Source organism: Protopterus annectens, chromosome 10.part0 (assembly GCF_019279795.1).
Source record: "Protopterus annectens isolate FY-2018-M chromosome 10.part0, PAN1.0, whole genome shotgun sequence".
Classification (NCBI taxonomy): domain Eukaryota; kingdom Metazoa; phylum Chordata; order Ceratodontiformes; family Protopteridae; genus Protopterus; species Protopterus annectens.
Genome location: NC_056744.1, coordinates 1,535,111,744 through 1,535,139,191, shown reverse-complemented (window position 1 = coordinate 1,535,139,191; position 27,448 = coordinate 1,535,111,744). Strand labels below are relative to the sequence as shown.

Here is a 27,448-nt window from a genome sequence, read left to right as displayed (position 1 = left end):
TTAGCTAGAGCATCTTCTGTGTGGAGACATGCATGAATGGACGTACCTTCATTGAAGGTTGTGTGTCAGGGCTGGCAACTCTGCATGTAAAAATTTACTACCAATCATTAGCGGACCGGAGTTCCACTGTGGCGACCCCTAACAGGGAAAAGTCGAAAGACGCAAACATTATTGCTGCTATCAAATAGCAGCCTTAAACTTAACATTATAGCATAGCTTCTTAACTCATTGATTGTCTGTAGTTTGTTAGCTCTTTGTGCAGGTGCAAAGTTCCAACCTCTTCTTAGCACTCAACATCAGACAAACAATAATAAGAGAGATTTACAATTTTAAAATTTATAGTACCTATGTTTTCCATTGCTGCTTGTTGTGGTTCCATTTCGGCTTGCCCTGCCATTTCCTCACAAACCCGTTTTTTGTTGTTGCTGTCGGTTATTATTTTGTTGAACCCCTTTGGCTGTTACCTGGGCCCAGGCTCTTTCTTTATCATTTCTCCTTTGATAAACTTCAATCAACTGCTGGCCATTCATACTAGCTGTTCCCGCTGTATTTGTATGAATTGCACACGCATTCCTCTCTTCACTAACAAACTTATTAGGGCTGACTAAATTTCCAGGGCTGCTCACCAATCCCTCAAGATCGCTCATACTTCTGGCAACATTGTTGGTTTTATTAGTTCTTTTGCCAGACATTTCTGAAGCAACCTGAGTATTTTTATTTAGGCATTCAGATCTCCGCACAGTTTCATTATCTGCTGTTGCATTGGTGACACCATTCTCACTGGTTATTCTCGCAATCTCACACACATCCCTTTGCGTTTCTTTTTGCAATATCAAGCCAAACGCTGATACCACACCCCATTCATAATCTTTGTAATCTCTCTCAAACCTCTTCTTTTTACGATGGTTTATGGAATCGTTCAATTTAATCAGATTTTCTTGAATGGCACAGATCTTATTGTTGAAATTCTCGGCTGACGTGACAGGTTTCAGTTTAGGAAAAAAGTTCATGCACTGTTTCTGTAATCCGGGCAAGATTAATGTTGTTGAAATTAAGCACAATTTCCATATGTTTAAAGGTTATCATGTGATTTGTTGTAATTGTATTTATTAATGAATATGTGTCTACGTTATTTGTCTAATGAAGTCTCATGTGAATTTGGTGAGAGACGAAAGCGCTAACCAGTGTTCTGGTGTGGCTATTAAAGTTGGTTTTCTGAGCCTTGCTTCTGCTTTTCTCTTAAGTTAATTTCTTTTTAAGACAGAAATAAATTCATGACAGATTGTCATAAATTAACTTATCAAAACTGAGTGCATAGTTTCAGCATTTCATAGTTATGACATTGGTTGGAAATACTTCGCTCATCAATTAAACCAAAAGGATTATAGTACTTGTTATTACGATTGTTAGTTACATGCCTGATGTTTTAAATAAGGATAGACTTAAACATTAAGGCATATTTCAAAAGATATGTTCCATAAAGACAATTCATGTGTTTAAACTACTATTCTTTGGTTACCTGCTTGCACTTAAACAGGAAATCTTTACTTTGCATTTCCCATTACAATGAAAATTTGTCAAGAATTGTAAGTCAATAAAGAATATTTTAATTTTGAATTATTTCAGCCACTGTGTACATTGTATATTTGAAATGTTGAAACAAATGTGAGTAGAAAAACACTTTCTTCACTTGTCAGCAGACTTTGTATTGATTTGCTTTACATAAGTATAGACCTCACCATGACAACAGCTAGTGGTTGTCATCATTTGTTTATCAGAATTTGTTCAGGAAGAGTCGGCTACATTTTGAAGTAGTTGAAACAATCATGGCATTGTCTTTTATTTAGCAGCTGAGCAATGAAACAAAACTCAAGAAAAAACAGTTAATTTTTTTGTTAAGTATGTCTGTATACATTTATCATAGATATATACATCCATAGTCCATTTCCTAAGCATTTCATTGGAACTGGTGAACTTGTCGCATCTTCATTTCACTGATTTTGAGAGAATAATGATATCCCTTCCATTTACACCAGTTGACACCATTGGCATATGATGTATGGCTTCCTCTTAAATAACGACCATTAAGATTGGCACAGTGACAGGCAACATACCAAAAAGCACCAGAAAATTCTGAAGCACAGTTTGCAGAACTTGTATCCTGGTCATGGTCATAGGTAGAAAAGTTTGCACCACTTATATCAGTTAAGGCATCTCCTGTAAAGAAAACAATAGTGAGATATATTTCATTACCAAGTTACTGAAAAGATGACAAAATTATGCTTTCCAATGTAACAGGTAGTTTTCTTGTCATGTTTCTTAAATGGAAGTTATTTTTTTGAGAAACACTGTTGCATCTGATTGTGAGGATGCCCTCAAAATACAAAAGCATACAGATGCGCACACTCTGGCAAGGGACATTGTACATTCAGCCTCTTTTTACTACAATTGAAGATGGTCTGAGTTATAAGCTGAACATACTGCATCATGTCAGTTTATAGAGCTGACCAACCTGCACTACAAAGGCCACTTAGACAAGTTCTGTGTCTGCCTCACATTACTTTACAAACTCATTCTTCCCATATTACATTACATTATCATGTTTTTCACTGTATGTGTCCAGAAATGGAACTGATGGCTCCAAGGTTCTATGCAGGCTCTGTGACATGAACAACAAGAAGTCCAAACAAACTTAGTGACCTGAATGTTGAAAGAGTTAGCTTGTGAGAGAGAAGAATGCTGAGGCTTTGCTTGCCTACTTCATCTTGGAAGGTAGAAACTGGGGTGCATGTCTGAGGAACAGACATGAAACGATCAATGTATTGCCATGGATGCTACTGACCTGAGCTGCCAGGACACAATATTTTTCAAAGTCAGCAAAGCAATCTGAGGGGTTACTACAAGTCAGACATGAGGAATACAACAAACACTGAAGCAGATGATAGAAACAATGAAAATAAAAGCAACACATTTTAAAGGTAACCCAAAAATAAAATCCAAATCTATAAATCAATATATTAATATTTCATGATCAAAAGTACTTCTAAACTTAAATCAACCTACATATCAATGTTTGTATATAATTATTAAACAAGCATATTGATGTCCTTATTAATAAGCAATAGAACAATTTATTAAACAATTAAATAAATAATTTTAGTAACGCCAAAGTTTGAACTTCAACTGGGGATAAGTTATCATATATCATTCAAGGTGGAGTCAGGCACTACCAACCAATGGCTGGCAGTAGTATTCCCTGAATTTTGGCATCATAATTTCAAATTCTTATATTTCTGACTCACTGTTTTTAGTACCTGACAAAAAAATGAACAAAATAAAACAAATTGCTAATATCTGTCAATACTTTACACTAGCCATGTATTACACAAGCAGAAACACAGCCATCCAGTAAGGCTACTTCCAACCCCTGGCCCCCCAAGTTAATTAAAACATTTACTACTCAGAAAATACTTGACAAATCTGGCTTCTGCCTTTGCTGGCACTAAAAATCTCAATACGGGGTCTAAAATAAAAATGTAATCAGTAATAGCTAAAAATGTAATTAATGATTATTTCTTTATTTATTGCAATATATGTTTCTGTTCATAGTTTTGATTACAAATATTTCTCTGCTGACAGACAAAAAGTATTCTGGCAAGCCTATCTTCTAATTTAGAAAGTTGTGCTTTTCTCCTGGACACCTATTCTAATTATCACTGAGACTGTGAAAGTAGTCTCTGGTATAGTTTGATTAATTTCTAAAATTCAACATTATAACTCTTCAAAGCTCCAGCTTTGTTGAAAGATCTGGTCTTTCTGTGGGGAGAAAGTATAAGAAAAGAAAAAAAAATAAATAAAAAAAGCAGGATTTCATCATTTTTGTAGAGTTCTTGCTAATAGGTTTTAGTTCTTATAAAAAGACAACATTACAAATTTAAGCAAGTTAAAGTTTTTACATTAAAATGGAATGATTATAATGATGTGAACTACAGTGTGCCAGGCTTTAACAAAAACTATATAAAATACAAACTTCTTATACCAGACCTACATAAGAACAGTGCAATAAAATACATTTTTGATAGTGTTTAGCTTTAGAACTATGTGGATATTAGACAGCAGTTGTGTGACTGTTGCATGCTAAAAGACTCTTTCATGTATATGTTTTCATTATCATAACTGTTCCCAAACTTAGTTGACTCAGACTGGGTAGGACACTGCTAGCTTATCAAATGCATCTTAGTTTTATCTAAATTGCTTGGTTAACAGGGAGGTCTGTTTATAAAATATCATAAATGACACATTTTTACATTATTTGCACTGTACTATTATTCATGCTAGACAGCATTTTGTTCATAGGTAAGTAATAGGCTGGCTGCCCTTGTGGGCCATTTTAATAATAGTCAGTTTCCCTTTTGATGGTTAAATTAATCTATCCAGTTGGTGTTAGATTGACCTTACCTATTGCATGGTTGATAATTATGTATTACCCCTAATGAGAATAACTAGGGTCATATCACTGATAATTTGAGGGGACTTGTGCTTGGGATAAAGCACTTAGGAACTGTCTGCCCATTAGTAAGTAATACAGGGGCCAGTCCTGAGGTAAATTTTATACTACCCAACCACAGATCCAAGTTGCATATCAATTGGATAGGGATGAACTTTGCTTTACATAGATGGGAGTATGTTCCAGAGCAGTGATATCTTCTACAAGATGTACCTGTCTCCCCAAACCATTCTGATGATGTTACAGAGGAGGTGTAGATATTTCTGATGTCATTTCACTTCTTGATGTACAGTAAGAGCATTACTATTAGGTTGGATGATGCCTTGTACTCCAAATATGGGTAACTATTTAGCAGTCTACAGGATACCAAGTATAGTGACATGATTTGAGTCAGTCTATTGGACATACTGTTTAGGACTTATATCCTTGTAGTAAGGTATCCCTGTGGGCATTTCATTTGCCGTATATGTCTTGAGAGATACATGCCAAAGGTGGCATTGTACTCAATGTTTGCCCTAACAAGGGCTGAGTAAAGGGAGGACAATAACATCTATAGATCTAAATACAATCCCTTTGTTTATAAGCTGTGCCAAATAAATGGATTTTCTTACAACAGTGGACACATATTGGTTGAAAGTTAGATCACTGTCCACTTACGTTCCCAAATCCAGAACATCTGGCATTTTCTGTTATTTCATTTCAGTCCATGATTTCTGGTTCCAGTTAATTAGGACAAATCTTCCTACAAGATGGCTATGTCATTTTTAGATTCAGTGAATCTTCCTAGCTTGTAGTCATCTGCAAACTCAGTGAACCGGAGCCCTTGGTATTAGCTTTTAGTTCTGAGAAATAGATGTCAAACAGGAGGGGTCCCAGCACTGAACACTGGATGAATCCACTGGTAATTGCTTGTGAAGGTAATTTTTCATACGTTCATCTCTTGCATCCAATATGTGGGTCAGGTGGCAATCCAAAAGGTGTCATATGGTGTAATTTTACATTTATTTAGATTTTCTACTATGCTCAAATGGGGAATTGTGTCAAAAGCTTTGGCCAGGCTGAGATTTGTGGTGCATACCATTTTATCTTAATGTATTACTTTGGTGACCTTTTCAAAAATTCCACCAGGTTAATTAAGCATGACCTGCCCTTGATGAATCCAAACTGATATGGGTTCAGTGTTTGGAGGTTCCCTATGTCCTCATTGATTAGTTTCATAATAAGTCTTTCCATGGCTTTGCATATGAGGGTAGTCAAACTTATAGGTCTGTAATTGCCTGGGTCTGTGGAAAGTCATCTTTTATGTAGGGTAATTGCTGTAGCTTTTCACCATTCACTTGATACAAAACCTGTAATGAGGCTGAGGATGAACAGTGTTTTAGCATGTTGGCTAAAGTATGTTTCATGTCATTTAAGATGTGCACAGGGATATTGTCAGGACCCATCAATGCATTATTTTTTAGCTTTTGATAGCACTTTTAGGACTTGGTCTTGAGTAATGACCAGAGGCAAGCCAGTTTCAGCTATATCTTGTGGGACAGATAGATGGGGGAGAGAGAGGTAAAGTGTGAGCTGAATTTATTGGCCAGTAGGTTGGCTACATCTCTAGCCTCAGTATAGAAAACATCATTCACAATCAGCTCAGTGCATTGCAGTATTGTGCTTTTGAGATTACAAACATAACTAAAAAGGCCTTGTAATTGTCTTTGGCTTGGGTAGTACCTATTTTACACTCAAACTAGGCTTTGTAGATTTTATTAAGCTCCATATTTTTTGTTTATTTCAGTGATGAAGGTTGTATCATCCTGGGAATTACTCTTCCTACTTTTGGACAAAATTCTATTCCTTTTTTGTAAAGCTTGTTGATATTAAGATTCCACCATGGGGGGAGGAGGGTTGTTTCTGGAGTTTGCTCAACTCTTGTTCCTACAAGGTACTGTTGCGTCTATGCAGCTGTTTATATGCTGGTACAGTGTAGTGGTGTACACTTCCACACATTCAGTGGATTTAACTGGGTTTGATGGGGATTTGAAACTTGCCACTGCATCACTTATGAGTAAGTAGCTTGCCTTAGAGAAATGTCTTTAGGTACATTATGCGGAAGGGGTCTATTTAGAAGGAAATGTCTTTATGGTCAGACCTACCAAATAACAAAGATAAGAAAGGGATGGTGATAGATGCCCCATATTAGTGGGATCAAGATCCAAAATGTTACTCCCCTAGTTGGGGCTCTGAATAAGGCTATAATCTCAGTCAGTAGGCTCTGTTCAGTCAAAAAAAAAATGCAAATAAATAGATAAATTGTGTGTTAGGGTACTACCATGTTTCCAAAAGCAGAAAAGCAAGCTTCTTGTAATACATGAAGCCTTCTTCCTATGCAAATTTGAAAGTTCTACACAAGGTGTTGCTTTCACTTGACTAATAAACTTTACAATAAAGAAACCACATAATCTCTATGTAGAGAAGAAGGTATGCATCTTCAAACACTATAATTCTAGATTGCTAAAGTATTCTGCCTAGAAAAAAAAAACATAAGAAGCATTACTGCATATGGATAATTAAAAAATATTTGAAGGCTTTATTAAAAGACAGCTGAAAGTGTAACTGCTCCTGGATACAGGATAACATTTGACTTGAGTGATCAGCCAATATTCTGTCTGTTTATGACTTAAGCACTTGTTGGAGTAGTTCACATATTATTCTTTTAGAATAACTTAATTTTGGGCGGCACAGTGGTGCAGTGTTTAACATTGTTGCCTCACAGCAAGAGGTTATCCGGTTCGATTCTCGGCTGGGGTGCCTTCTGTGTGGAGTTTGCATGTTCTCCCTGTGTTCACGTGGGTTTCCTCCGGGTACTCTGGTTTCCTCCCACATTCCAAAGACATGCATCTGGAGCATTTCTCCCCGGGCCTCCACTGAAAACAGGCTCTGTGGAACCTAGTCGGACATTCCCGGTCAACAAATGTTAAATAAATAAATAAATAAAAAATAAAAATTAAACAGATAAGTTAATATTTAATGAAATATATATATATATATATATATATATATATATATATATATATATATATATATATATATATATATATATTCCTTCTACAGGTTTATAAAACTGTATATCTACAAATTTTGAGTTGCTAGTCTGGTATTTATTTAGCTTGTAGTGTACTACTTAAAATAGAAAAATGGGGCCATAATCCTAAAAATTCTATCCTTCTGTTATGATAATAAGGTTATGAACACAATGACGGACGCTAAATATCAAAACAGTGTTTTTTGGATTTCAAAAATGTTATGAAGTTGTAAAATATTTTTAACAAAATCCTAGAAAATTTAGGTTTAGTTATGGATTTTAATTCCATTCTTCATAAGGATACTTCTGCTCTGAAACATATCACATCTGCTTTAAAATGGGCTCAAAATTAAATTTATGAAATCTGATTGCATATAAATATGAAATCTTATTTCATATACATTATATATACATTTTTGAAACTTAAGTATACAAAGTGCTTACATATTTTACATTTATTTTTTAAATTGTAATATTTTAAAGATTACTTCCTGTCCTAATTGAAATCACAAAGCTTTTTATTCAGATTATAATTAGTGATATTAAATTAGTGTATTTAGGTGTTTGCCTTCATATTGCATTAAAACAAATATTACTTAAAGACTGGTCAATAAATGAGTTAAACCCATCATTATTATCACAGTTGTATGTAGGCCTATTGGTGCCCTGAGCAATACCCTGATTGGGACCAATCAACCAGAGTTAAGGACAAAAATCAAAACATCATCCAGCATAAAAACCCAGAAAAATCTTCCAGCTACAAGCAAACAGCTACTATATAATTCTTCATCTACACTGTTTCAAAGTCATTCCATAAACTGCAGTTGAAAAGGTTTGCTAGATGTTTGGTATAGCCAATTAATGAAATTTAAACATCTGCAATATTTAAATTATTAAAATATTGATTATAGCCTTGCAAGGGCAGAACATCACATCTTATACAATGCTGATTTGGGCATTTCAGAGCAACTACACCAATGATTGAATTCAGCTGCATAACCTATTACAAAGACTGCTTTCAAGGAACAATCAGTATATTTTCCACAGTGCCAGTTATTTCCCCCTAATAGCACAAGCCTGGGGCAGATGCATCTTTCTTTCCAACTTCATGTGGCTTTGATTAGTTAATGAGAAGCTGATACAAATGTATTTATTTTTTATGGGACAGTTTAAAATGTGTTATGTTTCATAAAACTACTTATTTGTTCAAATACAAGAAAGGTTAAATATAGATAAGTCCAAAGTGCAAAAAGATGAACTAATACATTTGGACATCAAATAAGAATACCAACAAATACTGAATTGTAAGGCTATAATTGGTAAGATTTACACACTAACATCACAAGGTTTGACAAGATCAGTTCCAAGCAAAAACATTCACATCCTATTAAAATAAATAGGAAATAATCCATGAAGATACATTCAACAATTTTAAAATACATTTTGGTAATATTTATAATTCCATGAAGAGTAATATAAATTAGCAATACAAATAAATAATTATTAGGATGAACATTAACAAAATTACATGCTTAACAAAGTAAATCAATATAACTGAAATTAAAGACCAAACTGAAAACTTGTAAGATAACAAAGTTCAGATTCAGATGGTTTAATAATGAACTGTCACCTCAGAAAATAATTGATATTGTACATGAATTGTTCAAAAGTATAAAAAAATAAAATAAAATAATTTAGTCTACCAGGAAATATTCCACAAGAGTACTGATTCTGAAACAAGACAAACAGTCAGTAGATTAATGCTCTTACAGATTAATAACTAATTTAAATAAGTATCATAAGATTTATATTGCAGTTTTGATTGCCAGAATATTACAAATATATTTGTTTTCTCTTTCATAAAGATAATATGGAATTGATTTTATATGTCAGACTCAAGATAATATTTAAAAAAAAATGTGAGTTCACATTGCAGAGTGTAAAAAAATGCATCTACCCCTAAACAGCTTAGGCATAGAAAAAAACATGTGATTTGCTTGATTGGGGTAATTTAGTAAACTTTTAAAGGAAATGCTATGTTCAATACTATTTACATTGTTAGGCTAAAGCAGCGTCATAATTACTAAGTTTAATACTTTCTCTGTTGGTACTCAAGTGCTTATCAGACTGCATAAGATAAATCAATATAACTAACAATTTTAAAAGTGGTAAGGAATCAGAAACTAGACTATATTTATTTGCTGATGCTACAGTACTAACAATCACTAATGTAAATGAATCTGCCAAATTAATAGCCTCTCAGAATTTAGTTGTATATCAAATTTTTAAAAAAATCATAGAAATAAACACACTTTTAATTCATCAAAATACCTGAATTAGTGTAGAAAATAAGTGACACTGCAAACAATTAAAATATCTTAAAATCCTGACACAAACCAAATTTAGATTCCATCTGTACACTCACTTATGATTATATTATTTTTACATTTGAAAATATAATTTCAGATTGATTCAAATTGTTCCTTAATTCAGAGCATACAATACCAATGTGTATTCTACCAAAATTATTGTATTTTTACAAATAATTTCCCTAGCAATCCCCAAAAGATTTTTCAATCAAATGATCATAGTATTGTCATTTCTCTGATTCCATTAAAACGCAAAAGCTGCTTTAAAAGGTATTCCAGACATAATGATTCCTTAAAGGCAAATACACATAATACAAATACCAATTGCTTGAAATGATTTCTCTGAATACTATAACCAGTGAACAAAAAAGATTTTCTTTCTAGGTTAATAGCCCTCCTTCACTCCCATAACTGGGACCCTCCACACCCCCTAATTTTTATGTATCAACTCCACAGTTACATAACAGTAGAGTAAAGGCTAACTTTGTTTCCCTGAATCAAGATTCTCAGTGAAATTGTTTTGCACAAATTAAATTTGGTGACCTGATCCTCACAGACTTGTCATATTCACAAACTATATGTGTGTGTGTGTGTGTGTGTGTGTGTGTGTGTGTGTGTGTGTGTGTATACACACACACACACACACACACACACACACACACACATAATAGCTTCTATATTCAAAGTCAAATCATATGAAGCACTGTGGAAATATATTTATGTTGTGTTTAGTCAAAATAAAACATTTAAAATACCCTATCCTCTTAAAAATCTGGATAATCACAAAATTAATTTAGAGTCTTGCCTGACTCTATACTTCAAAGTGCACATTTTTGTTCCCTAGAGCTACAGGAGCTATTAAAGAAGTATAAACAACAACACTGTTCAATACAAACTCATTTTAGAGTGGTAGAATGCATTAGAATCTAGGGCTTTCTAAATCACAATAAACATGATAAATGTTATTTTTTCCAAACTTTCATAAACAATTACTAATATGATAGTTATTGTTCCAGGCTAAGACATGGTTGATGTTATTTTATTTGTCTAGCTGTCAGCTTTTGTTTGAGGCCAGACAACTCATATTGATATGCAATGATTCACATTTAGCATTTTAGAACAAGTGCTCTCCCTAGCTGTACTGCAAAGAGGTGAATGATGACTGGCAAATGTTGTTGTCATACAGGAATATGTGCAGGAGTCACTAGTGTTGGACAAATTACTATGGATTCTCTGTAATAATTAAATAAATATCATCCAGTAGTCCAATCGCTTAGATCAAAGCAATTTATATCCCCTCACTTTGTGACTTCATTTTATTAATATATTCAGTTTTACCTGCTCCCCCATCTGTAAATCCAGTCACAAACAGTCTGTAACCTTCTTCTTCACCATTAATTGCCATTGATGAGATGGAAAACTGAGCATATTTGGCAAAAACTTTATTTCTCTCAAAATCTTCTAAGTCAACTCTTAATTCAAATTTCCTCTTCAGTGTTAGAAGGTAAATGCTTTCCAGACCTGTAATACAACATATTTGGATACATGCATGTTACTTTTTGCATACATTTCTTTACAAATTGCAACAAATACATCTCTCAACTAAATGTCAGGGTGCATTATTTAAAGTTACATTCAGTAAAAATGGTGTAAAACTGAAGTGAATTCATCCAATACACTTTACAGACATCTTCTAAAAATTCTTTCTAAATAAATGAGACAGAAAGATATAGTAAAGCATTTCTATTAAAGGTGCAACTTGTAAAAGAATAGATAGGAGATTGCAAAGAGGATATCGTGTGTGTGTGTGTGTGTGTGTGTGTGTGTGTGTGTGTGTGTGTGTGTGTGTGTGTGTGTGTGTGTGTGTGTGTGTGTGTGTGTGTGTGTGTGTGTGTGTGTGTGTGTGTGTGTGTGTGTGTGTGTGTGTGTGTGTGTGTGTGGTGTGAGTATTTAAAGATGAGTGTTTCTAAGAGTGTAACTGATTAATGGAGCATGTCTGCATTTGTTCAACTGTAGCTGAAAGCTGCTCCTGGTACATTCAGTAGTTGGATAGTGGTCATTCTTATTTCATAGAGCTTGAGGCTTCTTCTATTAAAACAAATTGCTCCTTTTATTCTGCTTTTGAAAGTGGTCATGCAGGAGACTCTGTTTATTCCCCACATCACCAGACTATGGCACAACCCTTCCCTCCATCTTAAACAAATCAACAGCAACTATAATTTCAAGTTCCAGCTCAAACGATTACTCCTAGGCTTCTGACTCTGTTTCTATTATCACCAGGATAATACCTGCCCCACCATATATAACCATACTCCATCCTTATGCTAGTTCTTACACATCCTACCCTATGACTCTTCTGCCTTGATAGACCCTCAGATAAATATCCCCCCACTAGCACTAACTCTTCTTACATTCAACATTCTATTACCCTTACACTCCCACAGCCTAGGGTTCTATTCTACCTACAGACTGAACTACTTCTACTCATGTTTCACCTTCTCTCTGCTCCCATCTCCTACCATGTCTGACTGTTTCCATTTATCTCCTCATCTTTTAGGAGTCCAACTACAATTAAACACATTTCATACTCTCCATGCCACACCCCAACTCCACTTCTTCCAGCTAAAAAGAGAGGTTGGGGAGGCATAATGGTTAAAGTGTTTACCTTACAGACACAGGGTACAGGGTTTGCTTTTTACCTTTAGGAAGGATGGCTAGACTTAAAAAGATCCCCTGGGGTCATTAGCCTACTAATCACCTACAGATCTATTTAATCAAAAGCTTTAGCAAGTGCCTGCAAGTAATGAGTATTAAAAAATGAGTGGCTGAAGCATTTATGAATATTATGTGTGTATTACAGAGCTTTTTGTTTGCTGATGTTTTATTCATTGAATTAAATAGCACATTCAGCTAGCAAGCATCTCTGTAGTGCACCCAGCAAGTAAAGAATAGCCATTATATTGCAAGTGGACCTTTTCATTGTCATACATTTAAATGCAGCCACTGGTTAAATCCATGATGTTGTTCTGTCGAAGTTAAATTCTAAGAGAGTGGCTACAAGCTTTTAGCAACTACATGCATCATCCAGAAAGAAACATTGCAGATGGATAGAAGCTGTGATATTTTAAGTTTCAAAGTCTGTATTTTATAAAATTTCAGTAGCTTCTTCAATACATAACTTCAAAACAGGTTCTACAATCTGACAGAAAGGAGCTACTTTAGTAGTCAAGATTAAGCACTTTCATTCTTTTATTCGTTAAAAACAGAACTTCATCATAATCTTAGCAATGTAATGTTTTTGACGTTTTGCGGTTTGTCTGTTCCATGCCAGTTTTGTGGTTTTGTTCTCCTCCTTATGTACATGTTATGAGGAATGTTAAGAGTAAAGAATTAGATTCAGTGATGGATTCCTGCTGCTTTATATTTTAACTCGGGCTGAGTGAATTTATATAATTATAACAGCCATCCAACAATCCATACACCCATCCATCTCCCCATACATTGATCCATATTCTAAACAATTTGTTTTAATGATGCTAAAGGGTAAAGACAGCAGTAAGCTAAAAAGAGCAGTCCAGACTTTTCTAATGCAAAATAAAAGTCTCAACCTCATCCTGTGAAATCCTCTGACATTCCAAAGCATGGTACAGAGATATAATCCCTCTATAATGTCCAGGATATACCCATGAATCCACTCCCAACTGGATTTGTCTGGTACCCCCTGGGGGAAGCATCCAGGGCACATCCTCAGAAACTGTCCAAACTACCTCAACTGACTCCTCTTAACACAGAGGACATTGGCTAGAATCCAAGGTCCTCACAGATTACAAGGTCCCCACCGTTATTTAAACAGGATGCTACAGCAGATTTTTACTGCTTTTATAAACTGCCAATACATATACTCCCTCCAAGAAGATCTTTTAAAATTCTCTCACGTGCTTCTTTCTAGATTTTCATTCATGAAATAATATAATATCAACTTTAGCTTTATTCAGTCACTGCTTAATGGTACTATATTTATTACATTCAAAGCATAACAGATAACGATTCCTGTCAAACTTAATCACTAGTTTGGAATCAGTCCATGATCCCAAGCAGCACCACTAAACCTTCTAAAGCTTGTTAGCCTATTGAGATCCACTTGTGAATCTAAGTATATCTGCTGACTACTCTATGCTAATTACAATAGCAAGGATAGGAGATTCACACTGACTCTCCTACTTGGGGGAAAAGTTAGCAAAAACACATCACAATGAATGGCTACCACCTCTCAAATGTTCTGTTTAATCCCACTGATGGATTTCTATTTTCAATCACTCTTGAGTCTGGTAGCATCTATGCATCTCTATATGCTTACCCATTGCCATCAAAGAAGAAGTATTGTTAAGGGGTCTATATCACTTTGTCGAAACGGCAGAAGTTCAAACACCATATGTTCGAACTTCTAACCTCAAAGTGCAAAACCATTGAAGGCTTAGAACAGCGATTTTTTTCCCATGGAAAATAAATCACTGTTCCACCCACACAAGACAAGTACACCAAAAAACAGCAATCCACACATATATACTTAGAATCCTACGTCTAACCCTACACTAAACTGTAAATACACTACTATCTATCCACTTACCTTAACCCAAACCCTAACCCTAAGGTCCGTCACTATCGCACACTCACCTGACCCATGCCCTAACCCTAACTCACCTATCCTGCCCTAACCTTAAAGTCTGTCACTCTCACACACCCACTTCACCCACGCCCTAATCCTAACTCACCTAACCCGTGCCCTAACCCTAACGTCCACACAATCGCACACTTACCTGAACCCGACCCATAACTTTCCACCACAGTGCTGAAAATAGCAAAGCCACAGAAATGGCCCACTAAATTCTTTCCCTGGGAAAGAATTTGGTGTTCCGCAGCTTCGCAATAATCAGTTTTCAAACTTTACAGTTCGAACATATGGTGTTCGAACTGCTGAAGTTTCGACAAACTGATAGGAACCCTTGTTAAGTGTGCTTTCTCCTTGTATGATGCTCTCATTAGCTTTCACAGTCTTCTCTCCACTGCTTCTCAATAACTTCTTAGGCTCCCTGGTTTGGTACATGAATCATTATCCACACTCATGTCCCCTGTATTTTCCAATAAAGGAAAAATGAATATCCTGACTGAAGACATGCTTTGCTGCTGTTTGCTAATTGGATATCCTGACTGAAGACATGCTTTGCTGCTGTTTGCTAATTGGATATCCTGACTGAAGACATGCTTTACTAGAGATTTACATGGTCTATGAATCTTCAACAGTTGACGATACTTGAGATTATCCACCACTGTCTGACTCCTAATGTGGCAGGACACTGAAGAAGAAGTCATTGTTGCAAAGTTGCTCTGACATGATATCAGCTTGTCTCACACCATTTGCAGCTGCTGCTGCCTAGGCAAACCACTGCTCTCTGTAGGAGCTTCAATTTAGAGGTTTACCTTGATCAGGTTGTCTTTCAGGAACTGCCACACTTTATCAGAAGAAGTGAAGAAATGAAGGAACGATATTGCCATTTGATTTTAATAGCAAGATCTGCTGAATATTTAAAATTCATTTGTAAATTGTTTCTATAGCAAAGTACCCTGATGGATGAAAAAGCCTTTCCTTTCACACAGTTTGGCTGGGGCATTATCCTGACACAGGCATACCCTGTAATCCTCCAGATAGAAGAGATTCCCCTAGTTGACTTTTTGCAGGATTCATTCCCTATTCATAGGATCATAGTTTATGTTATGCTATTGACCCCTAGGTTTTTTCCAGGTCTAGCCATGCAACCCCACCCAGTTTTTTCTCCAAGTTCCTTCGATGCCTAAATGGTGAGATATGTTGATAAAGAGGTAGCTGAGGGTTATGTGAGGTGGGTACGTGAGTTGGGGATTAATGTACTTACTGTCACCTCCTGTCCATTAGAAACATGCTGGTCAGACCAGGGGCGAATTTGTGATTTCCCATCTAATGATCAAGTTTCTTTTGAATAGGTTTATGGATGAGCTCTGCTTCATGTAGATGGGGAGCTTATTCCATGGCTTGGGGATACTTTGAGATATGTATCGGTCTCTCCAGCATGTTTTATTTATGTTGCAGGTAAAGTTCAGATCTTTGGATCCAGTGTTTCTTGTGCAGTTTATTTTGTAGATGTGCATGAAATCCATTAGAGATGGATATGAGAATGCCTTATATGCTAGGCATAGATCACCTCTCAACAACCTGTAGGAGACTGAATGCAGAGATAAGGCCTTAAGGTGATCTGTGCAGGACAGGGTATTCATACCCTGGATTTTCTTGCCGAGGAACTTTTGAGGTTGTTTCAACTGCTGCAAGTACCTGGTTGGGTGCATGCTACTGCATTGAATACTCATTCTTAACCATTTCATGAACTTCATATTAGACCTTGTGATCTTTTGGCATATATTAAGTTAAAAGTGATTCATGCTGTCTGGGTTTTCAGACTGTTAGGTTTGTGTTCTTGGATCTGGCTGTGAAAGTATCAGTTCTCTCTCTTAAGTGTAGGTTCATTTTTATTGTGTTTTATGTGTGTTAAGTAAGTGCAGTAAAAAGAACTCATGCATGTTCTGCAGTTGAAACTGAAAGAAAGTAAAACATTTAGCTCAAAGAAATCCAGTCTAACATATTGCAAATTCATCATCATCTCTCATAAATTAATACAACTGCCACAGCGGTAAATGTAATTCATTAATGCATAAATCCCTACCCTAAATCCCTAAATCATAAATCCCTGAACAAAACCCCCTAAGTCACGAGACGGGTTGCCAATTGGCTCATGGATAGAACCCACATGGTGAGAGTTGCAGGCTCTAGGTCCGACTCTAAACAAGTTACAAGTGGCGTCCCCCAGGGCTCAGTCCTGGGACCCCTCCTGTTCGGCATATACTTCTCAGAGGTACAGAGAAGCACAGGAAGACTATGGCTGACCAAGTTCACAGACAACTGCAAACTAGGGGCAATAATTGACTCTCCAGCTGACACAGACATCCTCCAGAAGGGTCTCACTGAGACAGATACCTGGTGTCAAAATCATGGCCTCAAGCTAAATGCTAAAAAGTGCATAGTCATCTCCTTTGGAAAAAACAAAGTACCTGCGAACTACCACATATGTAGTAGTCCCCTAAATACAGAAAATGTAATAAGGGATCTGGGGACCCAAGTAGATAGTAATCTCTCCTTTGATAATTATATTCCCAAGGTTGTTAGAAAATCCTTTTATGTGGCCCACCTAATCACAAAAGGGTTCACATCTAGAACAAAAGAGGTTATTGTGCCCCTCTACTCATCTCTCATCAGACCCATCATAGAGTACAATGCCCCATTTGGGATGTACCTTTCAAGACACCTGCAACAGCTGGAAAGACCACAGAAGTACCTCATCAAGAGGATTACTGGCCTCAAACATATGCCTTATGCAGCCCGACTGAAGAAACTCCAGCTGTACTTGGTTGCATACCACTTACTCAGAGGTGATCTCTGCCTGACATACAAGGTCATGTCCAAACCAGAATTGATGGACATGCTCCACCTAAAAAAAAGCAAATCCCCAAGAGCCAGATGCTCTAGGGATCTAAACCTCACCACAATGATAAATAGGGCATGCTGGAGGGATAGATTCCTATCCCAGAGACTCCCCATGCTTTGGAACAGGATTCCAATCTACATTAGGTAGAGCCCCTTACTTACACTCTTCAAGAGAAACCTTGACGAGTGGATGGGAAACAGAAAATTTACCCCAGGGATCACTGCAGTGGCTCTGCTGGACAGAGGCACAGAGAACTAATGGCTCTGCTGGACCAAGGCACAGGGAACTAATCTAAGGGGGCAGCAAAAGCCAACACATTCTGGCTAGGCTTATAGATGCCCTCAGGCAGATAGCCTAGTACTTACCTATGAGCCTATGAACCTAAATGATTGTTGACATACATTAAAAGTCTGCTAAAGAAACAAAGCTATTTGATAGTAGAAAATGCGAATGCAATCCAGTTTTAAAACGTACACACCCTGCATGCATTCTTTGGAAAACATGAGATCACTTCACTTTTCTGTTCAGTGCACTGCAGAGAATAACCATATTCAAGCTAAACATAACATTAAGTAGTGCAGCATTTAGATACACAGTTCCACAGATACTTAGATACTTTTTTAATGTTAAAACCCTAACACTTAATTTACTCACAGCTCACAGTAAGACATATTGAAGTAATTACATATTAATGTAATATAAACTGTTTTTACTAAACATACCTAGCCAGTATTCTCCATTGGCCACACCAAATCCGGACTTGTAAGCATTCCAGTTTCTGTAGAAGTCTACAGTTCCATCCTTCCTCTTCTGAAACACCTGTTAGGAAAAGTCAACATCTGTTTTACTGTTTTGTGGTAAATGGACCAAATAATGTCCCCCTTATTGCTTATAAGACCTAGTTACAAAGCATAGCTGTTAAAAGTGTTGGGCAATCATAAAAAAGTCACTATGCAATTTTTTAATTTGTTTGTTAGCATTTGTCAAAATGCTTTATTAAAATGTATTTCTCTCAGTATGAATCATCTTTATATCACAGTTAATTCATTATCAGTTATACATCTAATGTTAAAGTTGTAAACAACTTTTTTTGCAAACAAAAGAAAAAAAAAGGAAAATTATAGTCAAAGGTGTAGCTACAGTGGGAAGAATGGGGCAGCCACCCCTGACACAAAGATGCAAGATGGTAGGGAGCACAACTGGGAGATGCCAATCAATTGGTAATCTAGTACTAATAATCATTTATGTACCAGCATTTCAGAATGCTGGTAAACAAATTAAATGAGATACTTCTTTTGTGGTCAGGAGTGCAGGGGTGAAGTGCTTTAGCACTTCATATGTGTGGTATGAATTATTGCAAGCTACATTTTTAAAAAGAGAAGCTGAACTTTTTTTCTTTTCTGTGCTCCTCTGTTTCAAGATGAGGGGGTGCAGAAATGGGAACTGGCTTGCTCTTGTGGTTAGGAGCACCAAGCAGATTGGAACAACCTTTTTTATTTTGCTTCTCAACTATAGTTGAGGATTGCCAAATTGGGGTACAGTATTGGAAAGAAAAGAAAGATAAGCAGGCTACGGCTATGATTATAGAGCATTGCTTGCATTTTTTTTTTAGTTTTACTATTTTCTCATTTCTCATTTTTCCCTATAACAACACCCATAAAATGATGCCAGGGTATGTGCACTGATTCACATACAACTGCAAAGCATTCTGGGTAAGCAAAACAACACTTGCCTTTAGAAGGGCAACTTCTCAATTAAACTGTGGTTTTAAATCTACATCATGTGTTTAAATTCCTTATGTAAGATGTTCCACCTGCAAAACCTAGTTACAACCTATCTTTCTAGGAAATAAGAAATTCCTGTTAATTCATTTAGCATGAAAATACATCACCCTATACATGAATTTATCTAGTGAAGCATTTGGAGGTTCAGTCTTTTATGAGGTCATGGCAGTTCTCAGCTCCACGAAAAATATCAAGGAACCTACTTTAATGACACAATAAAATTAAAACCTCCCTTTTTACACCAAAAACTATATAGTTTGGTATTATATGTGGTAAGGAGCCTTTACATCCACCTGGAGAGGCTTGTTACTCACTTAAGAACATTTCAATGCATTTTGAAGCACAATAAACAGAAACAAAGAGGAACAGAGGAGTAAATCATACAACACAGGAGAAAAACAATGTCCAAGTCATTTAGACAGGTTTGCACATAACTAGATTCATATAAGTACATTCAAATGACATGTAGTTTCATAATAAATATTATTATAACACTTATTACAGTAATACCTCTGAATTAAGCTCCATTTATAAAGCTGCAACTAGGTCGGAGTGCAGTTGGTGGCTGCTTTAGGCAAATGTTGATAGGGGGCATGATCAGCACTTCAGAAGAGGTTCTGATTCATCTCTTCATGTCTATGATGTGAAGTGCTGATCACTACGTGCAAGGCAGCAAGCAGCACTGACAACCATTAAAGCAAGTTACTACTGTTTAAATCACTGTGTGTGGCTACATTTTCATTATTGACAGCTCACCTTTCTTCATTCATTCATTCTTTCATAAAGGAGCCATACTTTTTCCTGATACTCAGCAAATACAATGCATAGCAGGTGGCTCTGAATAGGATGCCAGCCAGTCTCAGGAGGTACACACTCACACACACACACACACACACACACACACACACACACACACACACACACACACACACACACACACACACACACACAAATAAATAACTGAGATAAATGCAATTTGCAAATAGAAGCAAAGATTACACTTTTAGAAGTTCTGTCACCTAAATTTAATGAAGAATATACTCAAAAGACAATCTCGTTTAATAGTGAAATGAGAAGATATGCAGTTAAATATGGGAGCTCATATCTAGACTTATGGGAAATGTACAGGACATTTAAACCACACAGGAAGTAGAATTCTGGGGTCAAAAGTAACAAAAATTGTAACATTTTTAGAATTGCTCTGATAAGACTGTGAAACAAATACTGTGGAATGGCCCAACAGACTAATTGTTAAGAAAGGCAAGAAGTTTGAATAACAACGTGATAGAATTAGACACTGGTATGTGTCTACTTCTGGAAGAGAATCATGTGGAAGGATTAGAAATACAGTTAAAACACATCACTGGTGAAAAGACATTGACTGACAAAGTTGGATGCTTTGTAAGAGATTAGAATAAAGTTTCTCCTAAGAATGTGTGAGCACAATGTGGATGTAAACATATCTACTGAAACGTGATTCTGTAATTGGAATTAACCTTTCATTTTAAATGACTGTTTGCAGAAAAGAAATGAAGGGTAGTGGGCAAAAGGAAGAGCATTTTTTGAGCTTTCTGAATTATAATTCCTCAGTAGGAAATAAAATAGAAAGGACAGGAAAGCAAAAGCACAGTTAAATTTGCAAAGTATAATATTTACTAACATGGATTTAACTATAGTAATTCCTGTAGTACCAATCTTATAACAACTTATAAACATGTTTTTAAAACACTTGACAATAGAATACCATCTGAGCTCATTTGCCTTGACCTGGCAAAAGCATTTGATGTTGTACCATGTGACGCCCCTTCACTGGCCTCAGTATTGGCTCATACTATTGGACTGCAGGACTGCAGCCCCCCAGCTGTACAAAAAGAGAAATAAACAAGCCCCCCCAGCTGTACAAAAACAGAAATAAACAAAATGAAAATTAGCAAGCGAGTCCCAGCACTCTGCCCCTGCGTGCTCGGAACTAGTCCCCGAACTCAACACATGCGTGCTGGGAACTCATATCTGGACTGCTGTTTAACCAGTCCGGATATAAGGCATCAGTTTACAGATACCCCAGAAGTCTATGCAGTTACAGCAGAGAGGTTTTAATGCTAAGTCTATTTTCACTGTGAGATTGCATTGTTTTGCTTATCAGATGTCTATTAGTGTTTGTGCTGTAAAATGAAAAATAAAACTTTTAAATGAAATCCAAGTCATTGTAGAAGTAAAGCAGTATGCACATTACAGTGTTTATGGTGAATGGGGTAATTAAGCCAAGTAATGGGACACTGGAATGGCTGCAGGGGGAGGCTCCATTCAACTATGATTTAGTGAAGGGGAAGTGTGGCAAACTCAAAGACAGCCCCATCTGAACTATACCTCTCAACTGTCCAGATTTTCGCAGAATGAATAGATTTTTGCTTCTTATATTTGGTGTGTTCCTCATAAAATGTGGTTTTCTGGCAAATCATTTAGGAATAAAGTCACTAAATAATGACAGACATTGAGTTTCAGACTTCATACCCTTCAGAAAAATGCATACCAAAGCAAGACTTGTTATTCTATCAACTGTCTAAATTTATACAAGAGCAATTTTTAGTACTGTCTGTATGTTCCCCCAATATATTTGTCCTTGCCCAAATTTCCTTTGTTAAGAGGTTGAGAGGTATGCACAAATAAACCACTTTATAGAATTAGGTATATCTAAACCTCTCAACTGTTTCCGACTTTGGCTCAAAATGTTGATCTCCCCCTAATAATCCCTCCGCAAAATGGCAATTTTGGAAGAAAATGTGGAGGGTTTACAATTAATAAATAATTGTAATGATCAGAGTTATAGATTACTTTTATTTCAGAAATGCATGTAGAATCTCTTATTTTGTCAGCTGCTCAACTTAACTGTACTAATATTAAAATGTGTTCATTCTTTGACAGTTTCCCAGCTGTATTGTGTGGCTACTTTATATTTTTGCATCTCATTTTTGGTCCATTTTTCATACAATTGTGGTTTTCTAGCAAATTAGTGGCAAATCATTAAAGATTGAAGTTAGAAAACAATGACAGACATTTGAGCTTCAGATTTCATACCCTTCAGAAAATTCATACTATTGCAAGACTTACTTATTATCTTTCTAAGTTTATAAAAGAAATATTTAAACATTGTCCTTATTTTGGGGCCTTTGTCCCACTTCTATTTATGGTTTTGTCCAGATTTCTTGCTCTGAGGTTGAGAGGTATGATAAATGTGTAAGGGTCATCACTGTCTGCCAGAGACATTTCAAATTGTGACATACTTGTTGCACCCCTCTCCCCTGTGTAGTGACTCTGGATGTGTCCAAACAAGCCAAGGATCAGTTATGCAGTGTAAGTGTGCAGAGTATCCCTTCATCCAAGGTAGACACAAGTACTACAGTGGCTTTTCATCTGTCCTTGATTTTGCAGAATGTTCTGGTTTTCTGTCATATTTTTATACTGTTGATTTATGCTTCTTATTATTCAGAAAATACATGTTGTTGCAGTGCCTGCTGCTCTGTGTTTAAGTAGTAATGCTTTAATGACCATTAGATAAGCTTGTCTGAGATTGTAAGATGCAAGTAAGCTTTAATAAGCATACTGTTAAAGAATTACCAATATTGAAAGCCTTTTTGTTGTTGCCATGCAGAGAATATTTACATAACTCGATAACGTATAAGCCTTAGGTATTGAAATGCATATGACAGTATTTGTAATAAAGGACAGGATTAAGGTATTTTCACAAGCTCATTACCTTTGTTGGAGACTTGCAGTCATCTTTACAGGCTTTACCCGTAAACTAAACAGAATGCCAATCTATCGTGTGTAGTCCATAACCTGTGCATTAATCCTTTAAACAATTTATCTTGAGCTTGTTTCTTGTTTGATGTTCATTTTTTACTTTGATCATGTCTTCCCCATGAAACAAGTAGATAATTGTTGTCAGGCAGCAGGTCTTTTTTGGATAAGAAACATTTTTATAAGTGGGAGTATCGCAGAGATTGCTACTTTCAGCATGTTCAAAAAACCACAAAAAGCGAGTAGGAACACAAATGGAGACAGCTTGAAAATATATAAAAGGTTTTGTGGATTTTACCAGTTGAACTGTTTGTGTACTTTCAGCATGTTACTTGGTACTTTTATAAAGCTGAATATAAATCATAATTAGAACTGCAGTGCAAGGAGAAGTGGTTTGAGTTGAGTGCTGCTTGTTTTTTTATACTTGATTTTGACTGGCATTCCAGTAATGTATTTAAAAAGTAATTTATTTTTTTCATGCTTCACAACCTTTTTGTTTCCATCTAGATATTAAGTAAGCTGTCATGTAGCCAATGCACTGAAATATTTTTTTCTTCTACACTTCGTTTTTTTCTTGATTGGACTCTCATAATGACAGTTTGGCACCCAGGGCAGAGTATTTAATTAAAGTCCCAGTTGTTGTTGTTTTGAGCATAGCTCTGCCCCTTTCTAGTTGGTCACACCTCTTCCCATTGGCCCCACCCATTAAACTTCCTCCTGCAGTCCCCCTTTTATTTGAAGTCACCAGCCACCACTGACTGGCCTAGTAATCTAAGGGCCTCAATCCTCACCACTGGCAACAGTGGGGAATGTACAAACTGGGAGGATGACAAGTACACACACAGTAAAGTGCAATTTCCCTGATGAGTACACAGAGATAACAGTCAGTCTGGGGCTGGTTTCTCCCTCTTTCTCCAGACCACAAGTGAGTCTCCCCACTGGCACAGATATAGGGTTGAGATCTCAGCTGAGTGGTCAAGCCAAAACCTCCAGTACCCTCTCTGTCCAAGCAGTGCTTCGTGTCCCTGCTCAAGTAGCTGACACACACACTTTAAGGTTTGATTTATATACAAACACAAACACACCTGGGAAAGGCTGGCACAGGTTTACTAGCTATGCCTCCTTCTGCTCAGACTATAAGGTAGCTCCAACTGCCACCAGCCAACTCTTTATCAGCTGCTCTAAGGCCCTTAACAAAGGGTGTCCGATCCTACTGTGTAAAGTTACTAATAATCTAAACTGTAGTCTGACCAAGAGCAAAGCTATTTATGAGTAGCCTGTAAAATGTCACCAAATAGACATGTAGTACTTTAAGAGCTTAAATATGTCTCAGAGATATCAGCCACAAAGATAAATATATTTAATAATAAACAATAAAAGAACAGGACAATATTCAGTAAGTAATCAGTTACATCAGAGGTCAAAATCACAAGAAATATTTAAAACAACATTGCAGGACAGTCTCAAATAAATAAACAAAACATCTAAGTCATACTTTACTATATTCCTATCTGAATATAAAAGAGGTACTATGCCATAAAAACTTACTTACAGCAAGGCAAGTGTAGGTGGTGATGAGTGGATGTTCTTGCAAGGTCAAAGACAAAATACAAAATGCACAGTCTCTCTCTCCTAGAGATCTCCCAAACAAGTATGAAACACCACCACTGGGCCTGCTTGGATGACACCACTCTTTGCCACCTGACTTTAGCTCCCAGACCAAACCCCCACTGTAGCATTCAACATCTCCCCATGAAAAACGCATATCTTCCAGATGTCTGCAAATCCTGGAAGTCGCAAAACAACAAAAGACTTTTACATTTTAAACCTAGTAATTACTTCTCTTTCAAGACAATACAGAAAAACTTTAGCTCCCAACATTGTGTCTGTCTCTGAATTGAAACTGAGAGCTGCAAATTAACCCAACCTCAACTACTCCTACATTCTGCAAGCCAATCCTCTATGTTCCAATAAGGTACACTGTGGATATATCTTTGAAGCTCTGTACTGTACAAACTCTGTTCAACATATATTTTTGTATCAGCAGCTTAATATGCATATAACATACAGTTCCAATACATAGAATTACTTACAAAATTCCAGATAGCTGTGCTGGCAGCATCTCCTTCTGTCACACTCCTATAAAAATCAGATCAGTATTGACAAATGACATACCACTACCCATAAAATTCCAAATAGCTGGGCTGGCACCATTTCCCCATGTTACACCCTCCTCCCAGAAAACTCAAGCTAGTTTTTGAAGTAACCTTTGAGAAACATTGCTTGAGAGGGTTGTGCCTATCTGGGAATACCATACCCCATTCCCTGTCTTGAGATTCCAGCTGCCTTGGCATTGCTGATCCCAGTACAGTGCTGCACTGTCCCATCATATGCCTGTATCCCTAGGCTCCACCGTAGTAATTTGGGATCTGGCTGGCTAGCTGCCTGTAGCCATAGATTCCCCCTCAGACCCCTCCTGCCTTGCACTGCAAATACTTAGCACAAGGGCCTTCCTATCATGGTAAGGCTTCATCATGTTAATATGGTACAGTTTTTAACCCTGCCTCCTGCCTAGCAGTTCTACCATGTAGTTAACATCACTGACCTTTCTTGCCACTTTGTAGGGTCCCTCCCAAGCTACCTGCAGGTTGTTGTGAATGACAGGAATGAGAACCATTACCTGCTGCCCTACAGCATACTCTCTGGCTTGAGCATTCCTGTCATACCAGACTTTTTCTGCTGTTGGGCTTCTGACAGGTTCTCCAGGGCCAACCCCACGAGTTCCCTGAGCCTTGTCCTGAGGTTTAGGACATATGCCACAACAGACTACTTGTGGAACTCACAGTCAGCCTACCACTCATCTCGAAACAAATCTAGAGGTCCCCTCACCCTATGGCCATACAGAAACTCAAAGAGTGAAAAACCTGTGGATTCCTGTGAAACCTCTCTATAAGCTAACAGACGGGGGCATATATTTGTCCCACTCACTCTTAAAAGTGGTCTGCAAATGCCTCTAGCATCGTCTTGAGTGTAGAATTTAACCTCTCAACAAGAACATTAATCTGGGAATGGTAGGGGTGGCCTTTAGGTGCTTCACCCCACAGTACTTCCATAGACAAGCCAGCAGGTCTAACATGAAATTGGGACCTCTGTCAGTCAGTATTTCTTTTGGAAAACCTAACCTGCTGAAAATCTCTAACATTTGCCACCTTTTCTGCCTCAGTGGAGGACAGAGGCACTGCCTCAGGGTATCTGGTAGCATAATCTACTACCACTAGGATATACTTCTGCCCTGTGGAACTTGGGGTACTCAGAAGACCCACAATATCCATAGCTGCCCTCTGAAATGTCTCCTCAATCACAGGCAAAGGTATCAAAGGAGCTTTCACCTTGTTTCCTGCCTTGCCTCCTTTTTGACACTGCTCACAGGTCTTGCAGTATCCTGTTACATCTCTGGAAATCCCAGGCCAATAAAAATTCTGCATAATACATCTCTTTGTATATTTTATGCCCATATGATCCACAAAGGGAATATCATGGGCTATGGCTAGAAGTGTCAGATGGTAGGCTGTGGGCACTACCAACTGCTGTATTCTCTCACCCTCTAGCCCTCCCACAGGGGTCCACTCTCTATACAGTAACCCTTTGTCCCAGTATACAGATTCCCCTTTTTCCTGAGAATCAAGTACCTCACTAGCTACCTCCCTCATGCCTTGCAATGTAGGATCTGAGAGCTGAGCCTTTCTCAACTCTCTCTTAGTAACCCTTCCCAGCTCTCCTTTCACAGGAAGTCTGACATTTTCTGACACCAGTGCTTCACTGTCAGCCTGGGTACTACTACTCACATCTGCCCTTGCAATCAGTCTCCAAGGGAACATCAGTACCCACAAGCAGGTGTGGCTCACCTTCAGTCACACTGCTATAGGGTAGCTCCTTCCTTGAAGTAACCACCTCACCAGTCCTGGCTGCAAATGTGCAGTCTCTCTGGGCCTACCCCAGGCTACCAGACCCACATGCGTGTCTTCAAGCCTGACTGCATGTAACTGCATGCACAAACACATGATACTGCATTATCAGAATCATTCCCTATCAGGACATCTGCAGGGATATCCTCAAACACACCTACTTGCTTGCTTCCTTTTCCACCCTCCAAGTCAAGGTGAACCCTATCCAAAGTTATTTGGAATGGGGTCCGTCCTAAAGCTCTGACTGGGGTAGACTGCCCAAGCAAGTTTTGCTCCTCTTTAACCATTGCAAGCTACACAATGGTTAGGTCAGAGGTTGTGTCTCTCTTAGCAATGGCCTCTTTCCCATTTACTAAGATAGGATATAATGTCTTGTGGTAG

The 27,448-nt window shown here is 37.2% G+C and overlaps 1 protein-coding gene across 1 annotated transcript in view; it reads right to left on the bottom strand.

The window, feature by feature from the left end:
- Positions 1-1,584: 1,584 nt before the first annotated feature.
- Positions 1,585-27,448, bottom strand: part of LOC122814334 (microfibril-associated glycoprotein 4-like) — a 78,543-nt gene continuing 52,679 nt past the window's right edge. Inside the window, exons 3-5 of the mRNA XM_044086920.1 lie at positions 18,243-18,339; positions 11,288-11,470; positions 1,585-2,217 (exon numbers count right to left, since the gene is read on the bottom strand). Coding sequence (XP_043942855.1) covers positions 1,958-2,217; positions 11,288-11,470; positions 18,243-18,339 — 540 coding nt within the window. The 3' untranslated portion in view covers positions 1,585-1,957. The remainder of the gene's footprint in view (positions 2,218-11,287; positions 11,471-18,242; positions 18,340-27,448) is intronic.